The following is a 26488-nucleotide window of genomic DNA, read 5'->3' as shown; positions in this document are numbered from 1 at the left end:
TGAGATTCAAACAGGTGTGAGATAGATGGGGGAAGGAAACCCTCATTAAAGAAGTAGAGAAATGAATCAGTCCTTTTTCTGGGCAGTTCCAGATGGAACACCTTTACAAAGTCAGCTTGAAGCCTGTCTTCTCAAGACAGTCATTCCTGGCAAGTTCCCAGGTTCTTCTATTCCCCAATCAGAACTAGATCAAGCCCAGTGTCTCAAGGGAGCCCTGAGCTCGTTCTGCGTCTATCTCAGTGTGTTCTTTAGGAGATAGTGACAGTGAGCTGTGAGGATAGGGATGATAACCCATGAGGCACCGAGGTGCTCCATAACTCTTGTCTTCCTGCTTTAATACAACCACCTTTGTGATTTTAATGCAAGACAAAAATGCATCATTTTCCACTTCACAATCCTGCCGAAGAATGTGGGGCACCTTCCCACAGCAGGGTTAGAAGTAGCACAGTGCCAGGACAGGCCTAATCTCTCCCAATAGACTCCATGAGTTGCAGCCAGGCTCTACCACATATAGGCTGTGTGACCCTGGGCAAATTACTTAGTGCCTCTGTGCCTCCAATTTATTGTGTGTAAAATGGAGTTAATAATATTAACCTCACAACACTGTGGTGAAGATTAGTCTCTCTCTCTCTTTCTCTCTCTCTCTCTCACACACACACACACACACACACACACACACAGACACACACACACATTGTCGCACTGTCCTGGCCCACAGTAAGCATTATTTAAAGATTCACTATTAATGTGGCTGGTCTCTCAAGTTTTAAACTGTTTTGTGCGCTGGCAAGTTTACTCCGGTTCTGATTTCAGTTCTCTTGCATCCATTGCTGCCAAGACAGCCCTTCCAATATGGGCAAACATTCGGCACCGCAGCCCTTCCCAACCCCAGCTTTACACTCCCCACATGAGAGCCCTTGGAGCACCCCTCCTCGACCCCCGTAAATCCAACCTGCTCTTCAAGTTCCTCAGGAAGTGCTGCTTCCTCTGTAGCCCCTCCCTGGCCTGCTCTGGCTACCCAAGCCCATGTCTCCTCTTTCTCTAGCCTTTTGGTAGCAGGCTTTCCTTATTTATATATTCTGAGGAATCAGCAAAACCTGAATTCGAATCCTGGCTTTTCCAAATACTAAGACATGACCTTGGCAGTCACTGAACCTCTCTAAGAATTGGTTGTCTAATCTAGAAAACGGCGATCACCGAACAACGTGGTGGTTCTCAAATATGAGTGTGCATCCTAGTCACCTGGAGGATGATTAAAACACAGATGCCCCGGCCCCCATCCCACATTTCTGATCTAGTAGAATTGGGTTGCTGTCTGAGACTTGCATTTCTAACAAGTTGACAGGTGACACCAATGCTGCAGTCCTGGGGGCCATACTTTGAGAACCCACTTGGTAGGCCTTGCAGACTATGGAGAGAATAAAACGAAATAACATTTAGGAATGTTTGCTCAGTAAGTGTTACATAAAATATAACTTTTTTTCCCCTCTGTGAAACAGACCACAAATGATAAATAGTAAAGCAGAAGTGATCTTGTTTTGATTTTGGCCCCATCCCATGAGTTAAGGGAGAACAGCATATTGTAACATTTCTCACTTCAGAGTTAGAAGCTCAGATTGTGTGGGCATTGCCCTTCCAATGGCTTTTCTGGCGCCCAATGTAAAGGCTTTCAATTTTAGAGAAGGACTAAAACATATGTATTACCGCGCAATGTAATCTTTTTATATTACCCACTGTTTTTAACAAGCTCCCACACACAGGGTGGGTTTTTAGCAAGAGTCTGTTTATGGGAGGTAATCCAACATAATGCTTGCCAACTCTCAGTGTTTACTGTACTCCAAACCCTGAACCAACAAGGTAAGAATTTTGACCAGAGAGTTCAGTAGACACTTTCTTTTTCTTTTTTCTTTTCTTTCTTATTTTTTTTTGTTTTTGTTTTTGAGAAGGAGTCTTGCTCTGTCTGCACTCTGGAGTGCAGTGGCATGATCTCGGCTCACTGCAACCTCCGCTTCCTGGGTTCAAGCGATTCTCATGCCTCAGCCTCCAGAGTAGCTGGGATTACAGGCCTGCACAACCACACCCAGATAATTTGTTTTTTTTTTTTTTTTTTGTATTTCAGTAGAGACGGGGTTTCACCATGTTGGCCAGGATGGTCTCGATGTCCTGACCTTGTGATCCGCCCTCCTTGGCCTCCCAAAGTGCTGGGATTACAGGCGTGAGCCACCACACCTGGCTTTCTTAAATGAATGTGTGTGGGAGAAAATACAGTGGTGATGGAGGGAGAAGCTACATTTCATAACTTATTTGCCACAAGAAATGTAATGCGGTGCTCACCATGGGATCTCCTCTTTGGAAAAAGTAAATGGTTTAATTGTAGAAAGGATTACAGCAAAAAGTCTCCATAGGATGCAAAGGCAAAGACTGCAGGAACAGCACCCTGCTTCCATACCTGACTTTGCCACCCTCTGTGTGGCCTCCATTTCCTCCCGTGCACAGCCAGAGCTGGGGGATCTCCTCGGATCTTCCGCAGTAGCATCACTGGATGAGGAAATGATGAAGGAATGGGCCAGGTGACCATCCAGGTCCCTGGTGGTCAGCAGAAGGCCATATGAAATCAGTGTCTGTCTAATCATTTTTTATATGTATAGATTGTGAGGTTCAATTGTAATTTTGCTACATGCATAGATTGCTTAGTGGTCAAGTTAAGTCTTTTAGGATATCCATCACCAGAACAACGTACACTGAACCTGTCAGAGGCTTTTGAACCAGAGCGACTCTCTTGAATAGGGGCTGGGTAAAATAAGGCTGAGACATATTGAACTGCATTCCCAAGAGATTAGACATTCTTAGTCACAGGATGAGATAGGAAATCAACAGGACCGGTGTCACAAGATACAAGTCATAAAGACCCTGCTGATAAAACAGGATCCAGTAAAGAAGCCGACCAAAACCCACCAAGTCAAGATGAAAGTGATCTCTGCTCATCCTCAATGAGGATGCTCATTACATTTTTTTTTTTTTTTTTTTTGTATTTCAGTAGAGACAGGGTTTCACCATGTTGACCAAGATGGTCTCCATGTCCTGACCTCGTGATCCACCTGCCTTGGACTCCCAAAATGCTGGGACTACAGGCATGAGCCACCACACCCGAATTTCTTAAATGAATGTGTGTGGGAGAAAATACAGTGGTGATGGAGTTTACATGGCAGTTTATAAATGCCATGGCAATGTCTGAACGTTACCTTATATGGTCTAAAAAGGGCAAGAACCCTCAGTTCTTGGAATTGTCTGTCCCTTTCCCGAAAAACTCATAAATAATCTACCTCTTGTTTAGCATATAATCAAGAAATAACTATGAGCGTACTCAGTAAAGCGGCCCATGTCACTGCTCTGCCTGTGGAGTAGCCATTTTTCTATTCCTTTACTTTCTTAATAAACTTGCTTTCACTTTACTCCATGGAGTCACTCCAAATTTTTTATTGTGCGAGATCCAAGAACTCTCTCTGGAGGTTTGGATCAGGACCCCTATCCAAAACAAACCCATTAAGTAATTTCTCATTATCCACCCCACTCCAACTCCCTCACTTTTCTATGGCCTATCATTCCACACTCTCTAAGTCCGTGTGTCCATGTTATCTAGCTCCCACTTATAAGTGAAAACATGCAATATTTATCTCCTTGTATCTGACTTGTTTCACTTAAGTACCATCCATGTTGCTGCAAAAGTGTCCATCAATCTTTATAAAGTTTTTTAAGCAATACTGGGGAGAGGTGGAGTCACTCCTATTATATAGGCACCACCACCAACCGCAGGCTGTGAAGTATTTTAGAAGGAAAGATCAAACTGTGACGTTCAGGGGTACCCCACAACAAATAGTTATGCTTGTCAGCAGCCGTAGCTGTTCTAGAACCACACTTTCCTCCAGTCGAAATACTCCTCACTGAGGCGTGCCAGAGGATCTGATCATTTTCCTTGTTATTCATGAAGGCTTTGTTTGTAGTGGGAAGCAGGGGAGGAGCTGAGAGAGGAAGATCAGGAAAGCTCAGAGGCGGAAGAACCTCAGTGGCCTCCTGCAGCACCCGTTAGGCTGATTTCAACACCTCTTTGGAGAAAGGGACTTTGGGACTTTGAGGGAGCTGCAAAAACTTTTCAGAGAGACTCTGGCCAGGAGAGTAGCTGCTTGAGGCCCTAGGTGGGGGCAGGAACCATCCCTCTCCTCCACACCCACATCAGCTTTGCAGATTCCACACAATTCCACGTCCTCCAGGAGCAGAAGCTTTACAGCATGGTTCTCAGCGTATGGCCACCAGGCCAGCCCAGTAGCAGCAGCATCACCCAGGAATTTCTTAGAAATGCAAATTTACAGGCTCCACCCCCAGTAATTTGTGTTTTAACAAGCACTTCTGGTGATTCTGATGTTAAAATGCTCCAATTTGCCTATAAGATTTAAAGAGACCCTCACTCTCAGGTTTCTGCAAATGCAGGATCCACACATGCATGGCCCTAGAAGTAGGGGTCTCCTTAAATTTTACTCTCTAGGCTCATTCTAGTCCTGATCTTGAGACTAATGCTTTAGGAAAATCTGAAGACCATAACCTTGGCACCGAAATTAATGAGTGCTTTCCTAATGGGCCATGGCAGGTCTTCTGAAAAAGTGGGACCAAAGTCCAAGGGGAGTCACAAAGCAGACTGATTTGGGAGGGGGGAAGCATGTGAAATATTCACATGGGAATCACCCCAGAAACTACTGAGGATCACTTGCAACAGTGGGGGTTGGGGAAAGGGTGGCGGGGCACTTAAGCCTCTTCTCTCCCCATGGAAACTAGAGAACTGGCAAACCTTTGGCCAGAGGAATTAACACAGTGAACATTTACTGAGCATCTACCGCATTCCAGTCATGCAATTGAACACCTGACTTCTCGCACTCTCTCATTTTTCTCGCACTCTCTCATTCAACTCTTAGCACAAAGGTAGGTTTTGTGATCCCGGTTTTGCAAAAGGGAAAACATGGACAAAAGTTTAAATAATGTGTGTCACATCTCAGACTGTGGGCGGGGTGGTTTAAATGTGTCCTGCTGCTTCTCAAAGCTGCTGCCACTTGCACTGGGATTCTGGATTTTTCCCAGGTATGGCCTCTGCTTCTCCCCACCTCAGACACCTTCCTCATCAGCATCCCTGTTTTTCCCTCCTGGTTTGGCTTCACACCTTGGAGCCTGTCTCCTGTTGATACTCTTGGACAGCATTTGCTAATCTGTCTCTCCTGTCCTGGATCTTGAACCTCATGGGACTGGACATGGCTCCTGGAATTGACTGGGAATCATCTACATGGATGTGGGGCAGAGACTCTTTGATCCTGGCTCACCTTACTCCACTCAGACCCTGCTAGACATTGAATGCCACTCTGAATGTCCCCTCATAGATGGAATTGCATTAGGCACATAAATGTTACAAAGAATCTGACATATTGCGTATTCTTAAAAATTCAATCTGGTTGAGCATGAGAAAAGAAAACAACTTTTATGTGAGGAATGCAAGTCCTTTTACTTATCAGGCCAATAAAACATTAAAATGACACCCCAGTCATACTCTACACCCCCACTTTGAGCTGTGTACTCACCTCTTGGAACTGCTTGTTATTAACCTAATAATGCTGCACTGGACACACTATAACCCACACCCTACAGCTTAACAATACATAGCCAATCACTGATCAAATCTGTAAACTGTAAACCATTGAGAATTCCTGGCAGAACTTTATATCAGTTCACTCCTTGTCCTCCCATTTGCCTTTAGAAACCCAGTTGCAACGGCTGCTAATCCGAGTGTCTATTCAGGGCAACTTGAATCTGTGCTCCTGGATTGCCTCAAGCAAGCTCGGCCCAAATGAACTCTCGACTTATATTAATTTTGCATCAGCTTTTTCCTTTTAGGTTGACAATTGGAAAATGGGGTTACACATTTAGAGCCACTGACACAGACTGACAGCCTTTTCCAGATCAGTGCCTCCTTGCTAAATAGTACCAAGGAGAGAATACTCACAGTGCTTGACTCTTGATCATAACTTCAGCCCTGTGGGACCTTGAGAACACTGACATACGTCTCCAGGTCTTAGCTTTCCCTTTTTAGAAGGTGGAGATATTAGTGCCTCTGGACTCCTAGAGCTTCTAGAGCTTTTACAGCATCATATCCTACTCAGGGATAGATGTAAGTCAGTCTCCCTCTCTCGCTCAATGCCTACCTGTGAGTCAGAACTACAGAGGGTGTATCAACAGCTGTTCACTGAATAAAGCCTTATTGAAAGTGACTTTTCTCTGTGATAGCTTAGACCAGGGGTCCTCAAACCCTGGGCCACAAACCAGAACCCGTGCTGGTCCGTGGCTTCTTAGGAACTGGGACCAACAGCAGGAGGTGAGTGTCAGGTGAGCAAGCAAAGCTTCATCTGTACTTACAGACACTCCTCATCACTCACATTACTGCCTAAGCTCCTCCTCTTACCAGATCAACTTCAGCATTAGATTCTCACAGGCATATAAACCCTATTGTGAACTGTGCATGTGAGGGATCCAGGTTGCACACTCCTTATGAGAATCTAATGCCTGATGATCTGTCACTGTCTTCGATCACCCTCAGATGAGACCATCTAGTTGCAGGAAAACAAGCTCAGGGCTCCCACTGACTTTGCATTATGGTGAGTCTCATTATATATTACAATGTAATAATAATAGAAATCAAGTGCACAATAAATGTGTGCTTGAATCATCCTGAAACCATCCCCCCAAGCCCCCAGTCCCTGAATGCCAAAAAGGTTGGGGACCGCTGGCTTAGACTATTTTGTTTTGCCTACTTCAAGTCAAAGAGGCTGGAAAGATGGTTATTATGAAGGACAGGGGCTTAGGGTGTAGAGATTATGAGGCTGGTGGTTTGGCCTGCAGAAGAGGGGCAGCAGCTGCACACTGTGTCCTAGAGGTTTAGAAGGACCGTGAACAGGGCACAGTGTGTGTCAGGAATGCCTTATTCTAATTCCTACTGCTTCCTTCTCCCATCCTGCCCATGGACTGCCAGGCACTGGAGCTGCCCAGCACCAACACCGTCCTGCTTCCAGAGCTGTGCGCAAGGCCAGTTCTTCCAATTCCTTTCCTCCCAGGAGCCAGAAGATTTGGTAATTTGCCCGTCCCTGAGATGCACATCGGTTAAAGTTTCTTAATCCCTGAGAGAGGCCCTTTTAGCTTTTGCTCAGGATGAAGTATCAAAGGTGGTTTGTAAATAGTGCAAACTGGGCAGCAGATGTCAGGGTCTTAGGCACCACCTCAAAAGGAAGTTGCTTAAAGGACCTCCACCGGAGGGAGCTCTTGAGATTTTGGAACATTTGTGCCTCAGGCATGAATGCTACTTTATTATTTATTTATGTATTTATTTATTTTTAGACGGAGTCTTGCTCACCCAGGCTGGAGTGTAGTGGCGCCATCTCGGCTCATTGCAACCTCCATCTCCTGGGTTCAAGGGATTCTCCTGTCTCAGCCTCCCAAGTAGCTGAGATTACAGACATGTGTCACCACACCTGGCTAGTTTTTGTATTTTTAGTAGAGACAGGGTTTTACCATATTGACCAGGCTGATCTCGAACTTCTGATTTCAGTTAATCCATCTTCCTTGGCCTCCTAAAGTACTGGAATTACAGACATCAGCCACTGTGCCTGGCCAGAATACTACTTTAGATGTCTTATATCTGATTTTCCCACGTGACTAGCACTAAGACCCTTTAAGTATGTAAGATGCCCAGTTGGGGCCAGCAAAAAAAGAAAAGCTGGCAGGGCGGGATCCCACTTCATTTTGAGAGAGAAAAAGAGGGAGTAGGACAACCACAAAGAGGCAGATGGAGGCCTGGGTCTCTACAGCCTGTAACAAGGGACTGGGAAGGGGTCTCAGAGTAAGAAGAGATTCTCAGACTGTCCTCTGTGGGCTTTTCAGACAGCAGTCCAGGTAAGGAAAACCACTGCCAGCCTATTCCCTTCCTTTCTCCCAGCAAGTAGCAAGCTCCTTGAAGGCAAAGAGTTTGCAATTAACCTGAAATCCAGCTCACGTTGATTAACACATTAAAAATGAAACACCAAATTCAGAAAACGCCTGCCCTTCTAACTCCTGTCCCTCTCCAGATAACATTAGTTATGAGTTTAAGAAATAGTGACTCAAACACAGTCCCTTGCCCCAGCTTTCCCTTCTGTTACACACAGTGCCTGGTAAATCAAGAAAAACTTACCACTTACTCACAAAACTAAACACAATCCCTTATTATACAATTAACGAAAGCACAATTGTATGTAATACAATTATACAAGACTACAATTACACAAAACTAATGATGCAGTGTACATGGCAATGACTTCCATGCAATCGAAAATAATGAGAGCTTTCTTGATTAAAAATTAAGGTAGCATAAGAGACCCCTGTTGATAAATGTTCCCTGTATTGATCAACACTTTGGAAGAGGCTGCACTGGCTGATGAAGTAGGATGCTTCTCCCTCGCCATTACTAAAGACTATTGGTCTAGCCAATAGTTGCCAACCGTCGCCTGCAATAACTTTTATTCTCCGAGCTCTAAACTAGCACATTTTAATGAAGCACATATTTTATTACTACTTTTTCAGCTGGTCAAATAGAAAAAAAAAAAAAACAAAGCAGAGGAGCCAGAAAATCTGCGTGATTTGTTGATGATCCCATGCATAGTGATATTAATGGAGAAATGTGTGTAAAGTTTCACCAAGTTACGCAGCTCATTCTAGCGTTAGCAGAGACTATGCACTGCATGGCTGATTTCTGTGCCCCTCAGTAGAGGCACCTGCTACTACTCATTATTCCTCTCCTGAACTGGGGCAGTCACCTGCCTAGTTGTGGGCCAGCTCTCTTCCAATCCACCTTTCTCACTTCTTCTTGAGTACTCTTTCTAACAGGAAAAGCTAGCCACCTTCCTCTGTGGTTCTCACCAAGAGCATGAAACCAAATCCCACTGGTACACAAAGTTCTTCATGACTGGTCCTGCCCCACATCTCTGGACATATTCATACCAGGTACACAATCCACAGTGGCCTACCATCCCTACTGAGCTATATATTATTGAATCTAAGACACCATTAATTGTAAGATATACAATTATTTTATATGCCACTATGAAAAATAGATATTGCCAATTCAACTATTAGAGATTTCAAATGCCTTCAAATGCCAAAAAAGTATTTTGAATTGATGAAATACTTGCAATTCATGCTTTCTCCTGCTTCTATGCCAATCTCCCTTCCCCTCTCAACCTTGGCCTAGCCTGCCAGTGTCTTCTCCTTTAAGATTCAACTCAGCATCACCTTCTGAAACCTTCTTCGACTCATTCTCAGGGTCAGACTAAGTTGCTGCTGCCATGTGTCTGACAAATAAGGGTGCATTTCTTGGTCATTTATCTAACTTTATTGTAACTTTATTGCTAATTTATTCCCAGATGAAACATAAGCAGAGATCCTTTATCATCAACACATAGGCAAGCACTGAACAGATATTATTCACCCATTCTATAAACGATATTTTGACAAGGGTGAGAAGAACTGGAAGAATGAAGGAGGTAGGCTCTAGAGAGGAAAGAAGAAGAACATGGTAAACCTTGATGCAAATTCAGAATCCATCCTCTTTGGTTTTCTGCAGTGTGTCTTTGCATTTAGAAACTTCTAATATAAGAAGAGCCAGATCCCAGGGGAAATTGAGAGATAAAGTGAGTTTTTCTGATCTCTGGGCCAGAGAAGCAGTGGTAGGGGCAGTAAGAGCAAAAAACAGCCAAACCCAGGAGTAGTTGTGTGTTATTGGCATTTTGGGAACCTCTGCTGCAGACTTCCCAGATGGTCCGATGCTCATCTGCCTGTGTTAGAAAGGACACCCACAGCAGTGAAAAATGAAATGGTTTAGGAGAGAAGTAATTCCTTCCTCCTTTTTACTTTAACTTCAAAGTAATCAAATGTTGTTTATGCATAAAATTTTAATCCTTTCACAAATTTGTATTTTGATTTAATTTGCATATCCCATTTACTGCAAGTCAACATGAAGAGAGACTCAACTAATTTAAACCATTTTTCTCTGGGCCTGAAATCCTTTCAGAAATATTTTCCATTAGGCAACTCAATTATGTCTAATGTGGCTAATGTCGGTGGATTAGAATTTTGCTTAAAGAAACTCATATTTAGAACAGTAAGAATGGGAAGGGGGTGGGAGAACAGAGGAGAAGAGACAATAATTACCTGTCTTTGATGCTACACAGATCAATGTGTAAATCACTAAAATTCCCCAGGGAACCTTGCTGAACTGAAATGAGGTCCTTGGGCTGGTTATCAATAAAGATGAGCCTCATGCAGCCTTGGAAAGCCTTAATGGGATTTAAACATTGGGAATCGGTGAGATTGTCGGGGCACCCTGTGGGACAGAGAAAAAAGATGAAGAAGAATGCTGAAATGATCCGTCATTGCTTTGGCGACCTATTGATGGAAGACCTTGAGGTCTAATTAGTTTGGTGCTTTCTCATTCACAGCAGTGCACACCCTTTTCATTGCAAATCCTAGCATTCTCAGGGAGGGGACAGAATTGGTATAAAATAGGGCATACTCCATCACTGTAGAGAAAATAAAAAGCAAGCGTGGCAAAGGGAATACCAATACTGTAACATGTGTCTCCTTCTTACTTTGTTTTCCCATTGATAAACTATTTGCTATTCTTTTATATGGCATCCTTCACTCATCCCAAGGAAGAAATGTATTATAGCTGCTTCAGAATTTTGGTTCTGTCTTGAAACACATATCTAAATGCACAATTCAATTCTGAATTACACTTTCAAAGGAAATTACGCTCTGGGTAAAGATGGCAGCAGAGTAATTGTCTGGTTAATTGTTAGCATTAACAGGCTTAGTTCCTGAGAAAGGTACACACAGGAGCGTAACTGGAATTTTGACGTGATGTGCAAAGCAAAATCAGATATTTTGCTGGTTTTAGAAGGAACTAAGGGTTTAAATGCATGTCATTTTAGGGCTGTAATAGCATATGGGAAAGGTTAATACTATACCTTTTTAAAGAGTGTTCTTAAAAAATTACACTGATTTAGTGTAGCTTGCAACCAGGGCATATCTACTTCTCATTAAGACAGGTATAGAGCCTTGAAGGTATATGAGTGCTTGTGCTCCTTACGAACTCCATCCCAATGGCTTTAATAGGTTCAGAGCATATGGGAATGCAAGCTTGAAACCATGGTAATAACCCATAAATAACTGGGAATTATTTCAGCCGTCTCTAATAGACAGTCACTGCTGGGCTGAAGCCCAGCAGCTGGTTAACAGCTCACAGGCACACTATAAAATGAAGTGAGATGCTACAACTTCTAATTGAAGCTGTAGAGAGAATTTATGTAAGTTGACTATTATTACTGAAACTCATTTTTCACCTTCCTTAAGTTTACAGTCTACGCGTGGGGCATTTGTTTAAACACTGTTCAAATCACTGATAAATCTTCACCTTCTAAACCCAGGGTCCCTTAAAACTTGCCTCTAAGAACGCTTCTTCAACTGAGGGAGGAGAGACATTTTGTCTCTGAGGCATGTTGGATGCTTATTGTATCAGAATTATTTACAAACATTTCCCTCAAGAATAAATTCAAGATAGCGTTTTTTTCCTCTGATGCTGAAATATTGCATAAGATGCAAAATTATTTGGTCTGTGAGGTTATCTTTGTGGACCCCAACACCCTTGTTCTACGATCATTATCATACATTTGTTCCAATCTCTGTTTTCACTGGTGGGCTGTGGGAACACAGATCTGGAATTGAATTCATGAGCTCTATGGCCTTGCACAAATTCTTTCATCTCAGCAAACACCAGTCTTATTATCTATTAAGTGGGGATATTACCTACTGCACAAGGTTTCTGCATGAATTAAATGAGGTTAAGTCATAAAACTTTTGCAGAGACTGGATGTGTATTCCCTCCCTAAAGGAATTTGTTATCCATGCACAGGTGGAGGAGATTCGAGGTAAAGGTCACAGGCCCTTCCTCACCCTAAAATCAAGCCACAAAGATATTGCTTCCCTCCTAGGAGACCTCGATATGTACACTGCCCCTGTGCAAAATCCCTTTTGCATTTTAAAGCTTTAACCACATTCCACTGGTATGAGAGAAGTGATCTGTAAATTCTATTTAAGAGACTATGCATAATTTTATACAATACTTCTCTTCAATTTACTAATAGGAAAAAAATAAGGAAACTGTAGACCAGACCCTGACTTATATCTATAGGAGCTGGAGTCAGTTTCCCCATCCCATGCCATGTGGCACACTCTGTGCCATATGCTTACACCCTGGTCGTACTTAACTTTTCCAGAAATTCTGGAGGTGAGCTTATTTCCCCGTGTTTCAGATTAGGAAGTTTAGGGACTATAAGTATCTCTCTCAAGGTCAGACAGCTATTGAGGTTAAATCGTTTTCAGAGACTGTTTCTAGAATACAAACAACTATGAAATTAGATATTAATTTTTAATGAAAAATACTTTTGAAAGACTAAATACATATATATAGATATGCATTTATAAAAAATCAGTAGATGCCTAATTATGTTTTTCTTCACCATCAGCTTGCCCTTGTGTTTTTGTCATTGGAAAGGTTCCCAGGACTCACTTAACATCAGAGAAGGCAGAATGTGAATAATCTGAACTGGCTTCTGCACGTGGAGTTACAAATTGATGGGCCTCCTAATTCCTCCCCATTCCTGGATTTCTGTGAGCATGGCCTCTAGGGATGTGGGGAAGGAGGAGACAAGAGACTAAGAGAGGAAAGTGGCAGAGGAGGGGCCTGGGTGCTAAGCATGCTGATTGTGACTTTCCACCTGAATTTTGCCTCTTGCAGGTACTGCTGACACTTGATACACTTTCTCCAAGTTTTCAGCTGAGTTTCTCCTTTCCCATGTGATTACAGGGCTTGGCATGGCTACAAAAATCTCCTTTGGATGTGTTATATAACACCAGCTCTTGTAGCTAAAGTTCTTTTCTTCCTCAGCACTGACCTAGATAATTTATATTTGCACACAGCTGTGAGAGATTTTGCTTCTCACTATTTTGAGATTGAGGGTGTGTGTGTCTGTGCATGTGTGTGTGTGTTTGTGTGTTGGGAGAATTGTCTAATTGACCAAACCAGAACCATCATAGTGAAATAATTGCCCACTTCATTTTCCCTCCCTTCTTAATTTTCCCTCTTAAAGACTGGAGAATTTACCTCCAAAATAGTAGCTATTTCCAGAATAAATCTGCACCCAAGTGCTGTCTGGAGCCGGGGGTGCTGCTTCATCATCCAGAGTGAGCGTGATGCGGTTCCTCCTGGCGTTGATGCTAACCGAGTGCCACAAGCCATCATTCAAGTTGCTGCCTGCAAGAGAAACAAGAGAGTAAGCATAGAGATGATGGGTCCAGAAGGCTTGGAGAGAGGGGGCTCATTTCCCAGGCTGCTGCCGTCCATGCCATTCTCAGAGCAAACCCACTCCTCACTCGGCTGTATACAAGCCCTTGGAAGGTTCATAAAAAGCATTGTTCTTCCTCTTTTTGCCACTTCATTCTAATCTCTTTTCTAAAAAGGATGGCTGAACTACTTCTGATATGTTTTGTTTTAAAACAAAAGGGAAAAATACAAAATGTTGTACATACCACAACCAAAGTTATGTCACATATTCTGATCTATTGTTGTATAAATGCACAGGAAAAAAAAACAGAAAAATAAACGAACTCAAAATATTACCAGCAATTTTAACTGAGTGGTAGAGTTATGAGCAATTTTGGTTTTCTCATACTTTCCTACAATTTTAGGAAAAAGTAAGCTATTTTTAAAGTAGATGAGGAAAGCTAGATTCCAATGATGTGCTAGGCAGAGGCAGCCTCCTGTTGGAGAGAGGTAACATATAATCCAATTGCAGTGTTTTTCATACTAATTAGGAGACATTGTCAAAGTTACTCACTTTCATTAAGCTCTGATTTTATCATCTGTAAATATTATAATTCCTACTCCTTATTATTGTTAAACGGATCAAATGAAATGAGGCACGACAGTCTCTAAAGGCACTGGGAGAAAGGTGGGTGCTTTTGTAAGGTTCTTTTCTCTCCTATTCCATCACTCCAGCTGTCTTTGCTGTACCCTGTGCTGCTGACCTACCTTACTGAGAAAACTGTATTGGGAACTAGTCATGAGGTTTCAACTATTTCCTTTAAAGAGTTTGTCATCTGTTAAGACTGTGTCCTGTTGGTGTCAAGTGCTTGCTGAGAAAATAAAGTCATATTAACTGATTGGTCACAAAGACTTTCTGTGGCAAGAGCACACAGCCACACAATTCTAAATTGCAAATAGTCATTTATTGTGCCCTGTTACATGTTGAGTTGTCTTTCTTCTCATTGTGTCAGCTTCCTCACTTGCAAAGAGGACAATGATTGTACTTAACAGGCCATTGTGAGAATTACTCCAGTTAGTCCAGCAGTGTATGCAGAATAGTTCATTTCAATCATATGTGGGCGGTCCTATTAGCTTAAAAAATGAACAGAGCTGCAAATACGAAATGGTCTTTGGCATTAGAGGGTATGGATATTAACATCACATGATCTCTACCCTAGGGTAGTCCATTGTTAAAAGGCAGAGACATATGCAAGGAGGATTAAAATAACATCTTTTGAGTTCAGGCTAGTGGGGTAGACAGAGAAGTAAGCAAACAACACCACCTCTTGCAATTCTGGGTGGAACAGCAATATGTGAGCAGAGAAGAAAGAAAGCCTAACTAACTCCATGTGAGGATCCCAAGAATGTTTCATGGAAGTGGGTGACAGTTAAGGGGAGTCGTGGAAAGTGAGCAAGAGTGTGTAATTCTTGGAGCAAGGGTTCCAGGAGACAGAGAGCCTGTATAAAGAAACAAAGGTCTGGACTGAGAAGCAGGAGATGACAATATGAAGGCAGCTGGAAAGAAGATCCAATCACCCAGAGGTCTCACATACCAGGCTCAGGAGGACTTTAAACAATATCCTTTGACAAATCATTCTGAAGAGCACTTTTCCCAAACCAATTCCATCAGCATCTCTGGGCATGGGCCCCAGGCGTCCGCATTTTTTCAAAAGCTCCTTGGGTGGTTCTAATGTGCAGCCAGAGATGAAAATTACAGCTTTAGAACATGGGACTCCATGAGGGCTCTCTAGGATGGTAATATCAGGGTGGGAGGTGTTTATTCAAAGAATCAGCCAGCACCAGAGCCAATGATAGCAGCTGGAAGGGGTCAAGGCTGGAGGCAGAACTCACAGGTCCTACTGCTTGCAGAGTCCCCAGGAGGCAGAATGAGAGGATCTCACAGAAAGTAGCAGCAGTGAAAATGCAAAGTAAGTGATGGATTCAGAGCTATTTCCGCAGGTAAAATAGACCTGCCTTGGTAGAGACTACCGGAGCAGCCCCAAAGCAGCCAGCTGGGAAGAAAACACTGAGGATCACCACAGAGGTGTGCCAGACCGTCAGAGTGGCAAGTGAAGAGCCGGTGCCCCTGAGCTCCCAGATGGCTGGAGAGGCTGCCCTGGGAGAAGCAAGCACCAGGCTTGGAGCCCAGCTGTATTTGCACCTGGGCAGCTGTGACCCATCTGCTCAGAGCATCCCAGATGTAGGACACCTGATGTGTTTTCGGCCAGATCTCTCAAGCCAGATCACTGCAGTCCTGAATATCTGCTTGGGATGAAGAAGAGAACCCAGAGGCTTCTCAGCCTGGTGGCCCCACTTCCTCCCAAAGGCAGTTGTCCTCAGACAAGACCAGGGTTTGGGTCCTGGCCACAGGGATTCTGCTAATGACACAGAGAATCTGTCAGGTGTGTCTTGGTGAACATTTGACTTCTTTCAGGGGTATTTGGGGAGCACAGTCAATTGTAAGTCCTTTTTAAAAACTTTCATTTGCATACTCATTTGAATACATCTGCATAACATATGGGACTGCATTTGCAGGTAAACTCTAGACTGGAAGGGAGTTAGTAACTAGTTCAGAATAAAAGTTCTAAATACTCCCTAAAGGCCAAGCACCCTGCTAGGCATCAGTGATACAGTAGAGAAGAATGTATTTATAGAGGCCACAGTGAGTGTCCCCTCGAATTAGGTATCTATCATGTATTCATGTTACAGATGGCACTGGCCTGAGGGGAGAGGTCAGCTCAATGGGAGTCTGTAGGATCATCTGTTGTGATTGTGGGTCCTGTCCTCTCCCCACATCGCCATCTATGTCTCTCTTTCAAGTTTTCACATAATGAGGGTTTGCTTGGTTGGTTGTTTTCTTTTTTTCTTTTTATTTTTTGGTCTGCCTTTTCTTTAATTTGGTCTTTTCCCACATGTTCCCCAATGCCTGCAGCGGGAGCCTAGGTGAAAAGTTTAGCTCTGTGGAGGAAAATTATTAGAACAATAGTTCTCAATGCAGGTATTGCCTGGGGAGCTTTTGAAAATACAGAACCTGGGGCTCACTCCAGGTTAATTAAGTCAGATTTCTGGGGATTGTCCCAGGACTTGGAAGGTTCAAAGGTCCCTTGGGATTCTGTTGTGCAGCCAGGGTCAGGAGCCACGTCATTGGAGGTGCCAGAAGAGAAAGGAAAGAAGCTGGGAAATTGGGACCCGCCCAGGAGAGCTGCCCAGGCATGGGTTTCAAGGCAAGTGAAGTGGTACATCCCCTGCTAAAAATCTCCACTTTCATCTGGTCCTCGTTTTCACTTCATTCTGATAACAGATCCAAAATAACATCCCTAGAGACTCTCTGAGGTTTTGTTATTAAAAATACTCTCTTAAAGGTAAAAGTGGAAGTGCTATTAATTATTCACAAGTTAGGGAGAAATCACCTTATCAGATTGCTTTTTTCCCAAACCTCCTTGAGATAAATGGCTTTGAAAGAATAGACATGTCCAATGAGGAGAACAGGAAAGCAACACCTTTTAGGCCAAGAATGTCTTGATGGGGGAAAAAAATTATCTTAGGAGAGAAGAGCAGGATATTGAGGGCCAATATGGGGCACTAAGCACCCCCATGATATAGGGGCTGAGGCCTAAAAGATGGGATTTGGGTTCCAGAAACAGATGAGGACAAACATACAATTTCTGAACTTTAAAGACATGTTGGGTATTATTTGCCATCTCCCAGACTAATAAAGGATAAAAACTGATTATGCTCAATCTCAATGAGAATAGAGGGAAACAGTCAATTTTATATGTTGTTCGTGGCAGCCTAAATTTGCACGTTCTTTCTGGAAGGCAATACACCAGTAAGTATCAAAAATCCCATGAATGTCATACCTCATTTCCTGTGAATTTTATTCTGAAGAATTATTTCTAAAATAGTAACAGAGCTGTAGCCAAGATTTATGGTGAAGGTAGTTCATGACACCATTATTTACAACAGCAAAAATTCACTGCTACCCATATTTCCCATAGTAGCAGGCTAGCTAAAGCAAATATGGTTTATTCTTAATATGGTATATAATGTAGTCATTAAACATCATAATGTCCAAGAATGCTACCGATATCTTGATAAGAGAAAAGCTCTAAATAAATAGTACGTGCTGCATGATTCCCATCTTGTTAAAAACTAACACCACAAAAAACACTGCAATAATGTAGAATGACAGAATCACAGATTCTTTTCTTTTATATTATACTGGAATTTTCAATGTTTTTTAATGTACATTTTTTATAATCTTAAAAAAACCTGATAAACTGTTTAAGCTGAAATAAAAGACAGAAAACTTTTTTGTCCTTTTCACTTTTGTTCTCATGGCTTCTCTCAGGTGCTGGAATTCAGCCTAGGGCATCAGTATAAAGGGTTCCTTACAGAGAGAGAGTTAAATAGGCTGCCCTGTGCTTTCCTAGGAATCAAATAAAGACTTGGAAAATTTTCTCCATAGAGAAAAAAAGAATGACAGTTTTCATCCTTCCAGCTGAACTTGCAAATGAACCTTTGAAATACCCCAATTGTAAAAATAGCTAATAATACATCACACTACCAGTAACAAATGCCTATAATGTGCCAGGCACTTTAAATAATGTAATTCCTAATTCCTACAATAGTCCTGGAGGTCAAGTTGATTGCCCTCATGTAATAGATGTAACAGAGAAAAGTGGAGAGGCTGCCCAGGGCCCCATGGCTGCTCAGAGGCAGAGCCAGCGTTCAAAGGGAAGTGTGGGTACTGGAGCTGAGCTCCTTTTGCTCATCATGCTGGCAACTCCAGCCAGCCCTGCCCTGCTCCTGCCATCTCTTTGATGACCAAAAAGCTCTGAAAAGTTTTATGTTCTGCTACTGAATTCTACTTTGCTTTTATTATTTTTTGGTAACAGATTTATTGAGATAAAATTCACATACCATATATGTCATCTAAAGTGTGAAACCCAATGGTTTTTAATAGATTCAGAGTTATACAATCACTACAATCAATTTTTAAAACATGTCATCATCCCCTAAATATACTCTGTAACCTTGATATACTGTCCCCCAATCCCCTTATCCCTGCACCTCCAGCCCTGGCCAACCACCGCTAACCTACCTTTGTGCCTCTATGGATTTGCCTATTCTGGGCACTTTATATAAATAAAATCATACATTATGCTCTATTTTCTGACTGGCATTTTTTCCTTAGCATAATGTTTTTAAGATTCATCCATGTAGCATGAATCAGTACTTTTTTTTTTTTTTTTTGCGGCCCAGGCTAAAGTACACTTTGCGGCCCAGGCTAAAGTACAGTGGCATGATCTTGGCTCACTGCAACCTCCGCCTCCTGTGTTCAAGCGATTCTCCTGGCTCAGCCTCCTGAGTAGCTGGGATTACAGGCACCCGCCACCATGCCAGGGTAATTTTTTTGTATTTTTAGTAGAGATGGGGTTTCATCACGTTGGCCAGGCTGGTCTTGAACTCCTGACCTCAAGTGATCCACCCACCTCAGCCTCCCAAAGCGATAGGATTACAGGCATGAGCTACCACACCTGGTCAATTAAGTATGTTTTTATGGTTGATGGATATGTGAATTGTTTCCACTTGGGGCACCATTAAGAATAATGCTGCTATGAACATTTGTGTACACATTTCTGTATGGACATGTTTTCAATACTCTTAGGTGTGCATATAGAATTGGAATTGCTCAGTCATGGGGCAATTCCATATTTAACCCTTTGAGGAACTTCCAGAATTTTTCCAAAGTGGCTACACTACTTTACATTCCCACCAAATGACTTCGCTTTTAACAATACCGACTTCAAACTTTAGTTCTGTTCTTTTGTGAATCACCTAGCTTCTGAAAATAATTAAATGAAAATTCAACTTTTGTTTCTCAGGATGTCTACTTATGTCAGAAATTAGAATTCTAGTCAATTGTTATTACTTTGATATATCTTTCTAGATAAAACAAAAAATAGTTACAGAGCATATAATATGTCTTTTAAAATGCTTTTGATAATGAGATCTCCACAGCCCTTTATAGCTCACACTTGATGAAACTGAGACTCGGAACAGTTAAGAGATATTCTAAGGTCCTAAATTTGTTTTACAAGAGTAGGGTTTGGGGTTAAAGTGGGGTTCCTCAACACTGGCCCTGGGTATTCTGGACTGGCTTATTATTTGTTAGGAGTAGGTGTCTTGTGGTATACCTCCTGTGTCAGATGTGCAGCAGCACCCCTACTCACTAGATGGTAATAACAATCCCCCACCACCATCACAACCCTCCATCATCACAACACAACCTTCCATTATAAACATTATCACCCTCCATCACCAACACCACAACCCCTCTTCACCAATACCACAACCCTCCATCACCAACACTACAACCCTCCATCATCAACACCATTAGGAACAATCATCAAAACCACAATACTCCATTATCAACACCACAACCCCCCATAAGCAACAACACAACCTTCCATCACTATCACCACAAGCCCCCATCACCAACACCAAAACCCTCCATCACCAACACCACAACCCCCATCACCACCACAACCCTCCATCACCAACACCACAACCCTCCATCACCAACACTACAACCCTCCATCACCAACACCACAAAGAACGATCATCAAAATCACAACTCTCCATTACCAACACCACAACCTCCCATGAGCAACAACACAACCTTCCATTACCAACACCACAAGCTCCCATACCAACACCACAACCCTCCGTCACCAACAACACAACCCCTCTTTACCAACACCATAACCCTCCATCACCAACACTATAGCCCTCCATCATCAACACCACAACCCTCCATCACCACCACAACCCTCCATCACCAACACCACAACCCTCATCACCACCACCACACCTCATCACCAACATTACAGTCTCCCATCACCAATACCACAACCCTCCACCACCAACACCACAACCCTCCACCACCACCACCACAATACTCCATCACCAATACCACAATGCTCCATCACCAACACCACAGCACTCCATCACCAATACCACAACCTTCCATCATCAATGCCACAACCTTCCATTACCAACAGCACAACCCCATCACCAACACTACAAATCCCCATCACCAACAGCACATTTTTTCACCATGTGGAGGAGGGGTGGGCTAAAAGGTGAGTTTGGTGGGAATGGAAATCTTCCCTTGGCTCAGAACCATTGAGTTAAAGAAACAATTTTGAGGTTGCAGAGCCTTGACACACTCTTGTACTCTGGCTCTCAATTGTACCTCTCTCTCTCTTTCTCTCTAACCCCACCAATTCCTCCATAAAATTTCTAACACATCTTTGCACTTCAATTGTCACCATATTTTGACATCTTTTTTTATGTTTTGAAGACAAAATGAAAAGTAAGATCATAATCAATGTTGCAAGGTGTCAATGAACCTTTGTAACCAAGTGGCTGTTCAGGGCCCTTAAGTGTCAGCTGTGACTACCCTAGGCCATGACAGCCACACACAAGAGCAAAAAGACAGCCCAAACCAGATCATAGTCCCCAAAGACTGTTTCCAACCCTGGAGATAACTTGTTACAGATTTCCTTGATGGCTTTATTCACCTGTTATTCCTTGCTCAAGTGTGTGCCACTTAAAAATTTCCGGAAATTTAGACAGATTTCTTAATATCTCTAAACCTATTACATCATCTGTAAAATAGAAACAAAATTGATTGGCTTGACTTGAAAGTTTCTAGGCTTTATCTTCCCCAGAAAACTCAATTCAATGGCCTTTCTATGTCCTCTCATACATGCTCTTATTTAACAATTCGAAGGTAGCTGTCAACTTTTGTTGACTGTCTCACAGTCAACTTTTGTGAGAATAAAGTGGGCAATATATGAATAATTGAATAAGAAAGTCTGAAAATGTCAGTTACATAGTAGAAGAGTATATTACCATTACTAGTACCATTATGCTACAATTTAGAGCCTGAGTTATGTTTTCCTGGCACACTGTTTATCCATCAGCTATCAAATTCTATTAACTTTTCCCTACTTATGGTAGATTGAGTTCACATATGCCTTCAAATTCCCTCTCTTATTTTTGTTCTACTCCTTATCCCTGAAGCTGGAAATTTCTTTAGTGGTCCCCCTCTTTTCCCAGCCTCCTGTCTCTTTCTGATAGAGGACACCTTGCTAGATCCAACTACCTAAAGAGCAAGGTTATCATGGACCTCACAGCAAATACCCCTCCACTGGGTCATGGAGCCCAGAGAATGAAAATCACACTGCTTAGTTGGACAATCTACTCTTTCTCTAACCAAGTCTCCCTCTGTCTTTTCAGGCTATTTTCCAAAATCCTTACAAGAATTCCCTGCTCCAGCTGGACCATGTGTTCATTATGCTCCAAGTAAATATACTTAGTGAATTGGGGCTTCCACACGCAGCCTCTGCTCCACCTATATGCTACCCTTACCATTTCCTGCTATCAAAATCCATCCCCCAATCTTCCAAGGCCAAGTTTTCGTGTCAGCAAATTCTTTCCTAAACTGTACAGACAGAGAACATATGTTTTATTACTTTCTATCACAGCCAGCTAGCACAGTGCAGGGCATATAAAACGTGATGAATGATTGATTGATTGAATAAATTAGTAAGTTAATAAATCAGGAAATGAATGAAGCAGGTTTTCCTTGACTAGACTAGTGCAGGGTGATTTCTCTTTCTAAATTCCTATAGCATCCACTGTCTGATCTATTTATTTAGTTCATAATATTTACTGCCTTGTGGTATTAATTAACAATCCGTCCATGTAAGTCTCCTCTTCCCAGTGGGATAACAGGTACGTGGGGGTCAGAGTCTGAGTCACGTTTTGGGACACCCCCCCGCTCTGCCCCAGTATCAGCAGGGCAGCATTCTGCCCTCTCCAAAGGCTCATTGATGGCTTGAGCATCAGACCAACTGAATCTCCACTGCCAAGTGTCAGAAGCAGCCCCTCACGTGAACACTAGCCATAAATCACGGGTTAAACCTTCCCTAGTCGTTTAATGCCTGGCTCATATTTCAAGGTAACCTGGATCCTGAAAAGCCTTGATCAGTGCATAAAGGGAAAACGTCTGGCTTTGCCATCCGCTAGGGTCTGTTAGGAACTCACGATGCATTTGTGGTTGATGGTGAAAGTGTGGTTTCCTCAGTAGACTTGAATGCTGAGATCAAACATCCACACGCTAACCATTAAGCTAAACTCAAGAGAGTTATTTCCCTATTCTCTCCAAGATACAGCACAAACTCTGGGGTCCCTGACCAAAACTCTGCTTCATCTTTTGCCCTCTGGGCCCCAGGCATCTAAGCTTCCATAGTCTTACACCTCTGGTTCTCGTTCTATTTCTCTTCTCTTATTAGAGCATCCTTTCCTTCCCTCCATATTTGGCCAAATTCTATTTATTCTTAAGAACCAAGCTGTGATATCCCCACCTCTAGAAAGTCTTCCCTTTCTCACCTATCCAGTTACCTCTTCCCTGTGCTTCCCCAGTGTCCCAGGCACATGTTCTATTATTCATTAATGTCTCTTTACTGTCTCTTCCAACCATGCCTATGAGCTCCTGGAAGGCAGTGCCTCCTTCCCAGGTTCAACCACAGTACCCAGTGCAGAGTAGATACTCCAAAAGTTTCCTAAAGCCAATGAGAGGAACTTTAAGTTATATGAGAAAACTGTCAAAGTAAAAAATATAAAAGAAAAAGGGAAGTGATAGCAGGTTTGACAAGAAGATTAATCTATGATAAAAAAATTCTATTTCCTGCAGTTCCTCTTTTGAGTGAGAGACAGAGAAAAAAACAGTGAGTTAAGAAATACAATGTCTCCATTGTCATTATCCAAAACTTAAAAAGCTGAAGACACCCAAGAAATCACTACTTTGGTAAACATTTCCAACCTTTGCTTGGTATCTTAAAGTTCAGGCAATTGCATTTCTCAGTTTTCCATAACACGAAATGCTTCATCATGTTTCTATCTTCTGAAACTCGAACACTGTGCTTGTTGTGACATCATGTAACTATCTTCTGAAACTCAAACCAGACAGCTTGTTGTGACAGTCACAGCCCTGTGGCTATCCACTTTTTTGCCCTTGCTAATGGGATTTTCTCATTAACATTATCTTAGCTCAAATACCGAGGCATTAATGACAACTTAATTGAAGCAGAGGATGAAGCTTGCAGCCTCGTCATGTTTACTTGATGTGCAGATGGTGGCTAGCTACAAATGGCTTCTAGGAGAAAGGGCAGTATTTGGGATCAGCTCTGTTAACTGCAGGGCTGTAGCCTATAACCACCTGGCTGCCAGCATTCCACAGAGTGAGCACTTCCATCCTGCACGATGCAGCTCTCCAGGCCATCTCCCTACCTCTGGGAGCTCCCCTGCCCTTTACCTAATTAGTACTCCCCCTGAGTGTAACTCATTCCTGGGTTTGACACATTATGCGGCATATAATTGTTGTAACAGGACTGTTTGTTAAAAATCACTACTGACTCTTCTTTCCCTGTTAAAATTCTATCTTTCAGAAATGTTTTAGAGGTCAACTCCACTAGTGTATTCATGCGTGTGGCAAATAGTTATAGAAGACGTGTGGTAAGCAAGGTGTTGGACCAAGGCTTGGGCAAATAATGTACTTGTTTCCATGGTTGCTTACATTCTAGTGATGAGAAGGGCATTGGTCAACAATTAAATAGACATATTAATATACATTGCATGAGCTGAATCGTGTCCCTGCAAAATGCGTATGTTAAAGTCCCAACACCTAATACCTAAAAACACAATTGTATTTGGAGACAGGATCTTTAAAAAGGTAATTATGGTAAAATAAGTTTCCATATGTTTGGTGTCCTTATGAGAAGAAGCTATTTGAACACAGACATGCACAGAGAAAACACCATGTGAAGACAGAAAAAGACAACCATCTGCAAGCAAAGAGAGAAGCCCTCAGAAGAAATCAATCCTGCCAACATCTGGATCCTGGATTTGTAGCCTCCAAAACTGAGAAAATATATGTCTGTTGTTTAAGACACTTAGACTGTGATATTTTCTTATAGCAGCCTGAGCAGATGAATACATGCATATACATACTTAGTAACAAACGTTAAAAAAGAAGAAAACCAAAGAAACAAGGCACCTGGCCTGCCTTGGAAAGGTTTCTTGAGAAAATATCAATTGAGATTAAATTCTGAAAGCTAAGGGTGTCATGTTGACCTTAGCTACAGGATGACATATTTTATTTAATGTAAATGTAGTCAATGCTCAATAATCATCAGAAAAAACATTCATTATGGCTGTTAATCTGAGAATCTCATCATATTTCGAGCTAGAGAAAGAACAAGCCAGTCACAGAAGTCCACTGGCTATAGAACATTAACTGATAAAAAGGACGGCTTAAATGTTTTTTTACATTTTTGTTTGTTTGTTTGTTTTGGAACACCTTATCTCTAACTAATACTGTTCAAGGAATTATCGAAAGAGTGAAACATTATAAGGTGGTTGAGGAAATATGATAAGCACTATTGCTTGCTCCCAGGAATTAAATGGGATGCACTGAGATGGCATCTCCGATAAGCCATTTGCCTTGACTATAGACACTTTTTCATGGCATTTTCTTGGTTTCTGGCTCTTTGCTGGCCATGTCACCTTTTGTCCAGAGATTTTGTCTGTCCCAGGTGATCAGCTTTCACCTTTTGCCTTTTCAGCTAATAATGAGCAAGTGGTGCCAGCTGCCAGGGTCAGATCTCTTAGTTTGGATTCTCCCCCCCGGCCCTTCTGGATTTCATTTTATTGTGCCAAAACCATGTCTTTAAAATGTAGACTTACTCTTTAATCCCGAAAATCCCAGTCTGAGTTTGATGCCTCTGGTGACATCAAGGCAGTACACTGTGCATCTAGGAAGCTCTGGGGAGAAGATGCTTTAATGGAATCCAAAGTGGGCTCTTTGCCTGCCTCACTGCTGCTTGCTTTGCCTTCTGAAGAGATGTTCACATATACCAACCATTAGCTATAAGAAAGCCGGTCCCACAGCCAAAGACCCTTGCTGTGTCTCTGCCTGGATTTCTCTCTGCAGGAAACAGCTTCAGTACCTACAACTAATATTGTTCCTCTACTAACATAGTTTGAAGACCTAATATATTTTGTTAACCCTCCTACCAACATAGGTGTGCGCACACACACACACACACACACACATTTAAGGAAGGTTGCAAAAAAAAAAAAAAAACCCTATTCAGGTTTAGATATTTGTCTCCTAATTCTCTACAGGTTGTGAAGAGTCATAGCATAACCTTTTTAAGACCACGCAAGCAACTCATCCACAAAATTCATGGTATCAAATAGGCTAAGTTTACTTTTCTGACTCCACAAAGTGCACCAGAGTTTTGGGAGTTGGGTAGCATGACCTCTGGCAAGGGGCTTGGCCCTGGGTACTCCCAATCTTTCAGGACCACTTATGCCAGTTTCAAAAGAAGAGCCTTGGGTTGATGATTTCTTTGAAGATAATAAGGGGTGGGTTGGCCTATTGTTTTCTCTCAAGAAATCATGAATAGTGCTGGAGGGAGCATCCATGATTCTAGACTGATCCTCTCCTTCAGCAAATGAGGACAGTGAGGCTAACGGAACAAGACTTACTCATGTCCTACATCTGATTAGAGCACAGGTAGGCTGACGCACAACCACTGAAGCCTGAGTTCAAGCCCTTTGGCCAGACTGGCTGACATTTTGAGAAGCACTACAAAAAACAAAAACAAACAAACAAACAAAAACGTAAGCTAAAACTCCATGCCTGTTTCTTTCGATTCTCCTTGCCTTGTATTTTCCCATCGGAAAAATAAAAATAACATTGAAATGTCAGATCCCTTTCAGATAATTAGAGTGGTGCCGGTTTTCTCTTCAGATTGCTTATGATTTCATATGACATTCAAAACAGTCTGCCCTATTCCTCCTAAGAAAACAAACCAGGTGGTCTCCTTTACCTTTATAAAATGTCCTGTTTTCTTAGTAATTCAG

The 26488-nt window shown here is 42.3% G+C and overlaps 1 protein-coding gene across 1 annotated transcript in view; it reads right to left on the bottom strand.

The window, feature by feature from the left end:
- The window catches only part of CNTNAP5 (contactin associated protein family member 5), an 870373-nt gene that overhangs the window by 377049 nt on the left and 466836 nt on the right, over positions 1-26488 (bottom strand). The window contains exons 9-10 of the mRNA XM_031008908.2: positions 13283-13432; positions 10273-10444 (exon numbers count right to left, since the gene is read on the bottom strand). Coding sequence (XP_030864768.2) covers positions 10273-10444; positions 13283-13432 — 322 coding nt within the window. The remainder of the gene's footprint in view (positions 1-10272; positions 10445-13282; positions 13433-26488) is intronic.

The sequence above is a fragment of the Gorilla gorilla genome, chromosome 11 (genome assembly GCF_029281585.2).
Source record: "Gorilla gorilla gorilla isolate KB3781 chromosome 11, NHGRI_mGorGor1-v2.1_pri, whole genome shotgun sequence".
NCBI lineage: Eukaryota > Metazoa > Chordata > Mammalia > Primates > Hominidae > Gorilla > Gorilla gorilla.
Note: the sequence above shows the minus strand (reverse complement) of the source record. Positions and strands in the feature narration are given on the sequence as shown.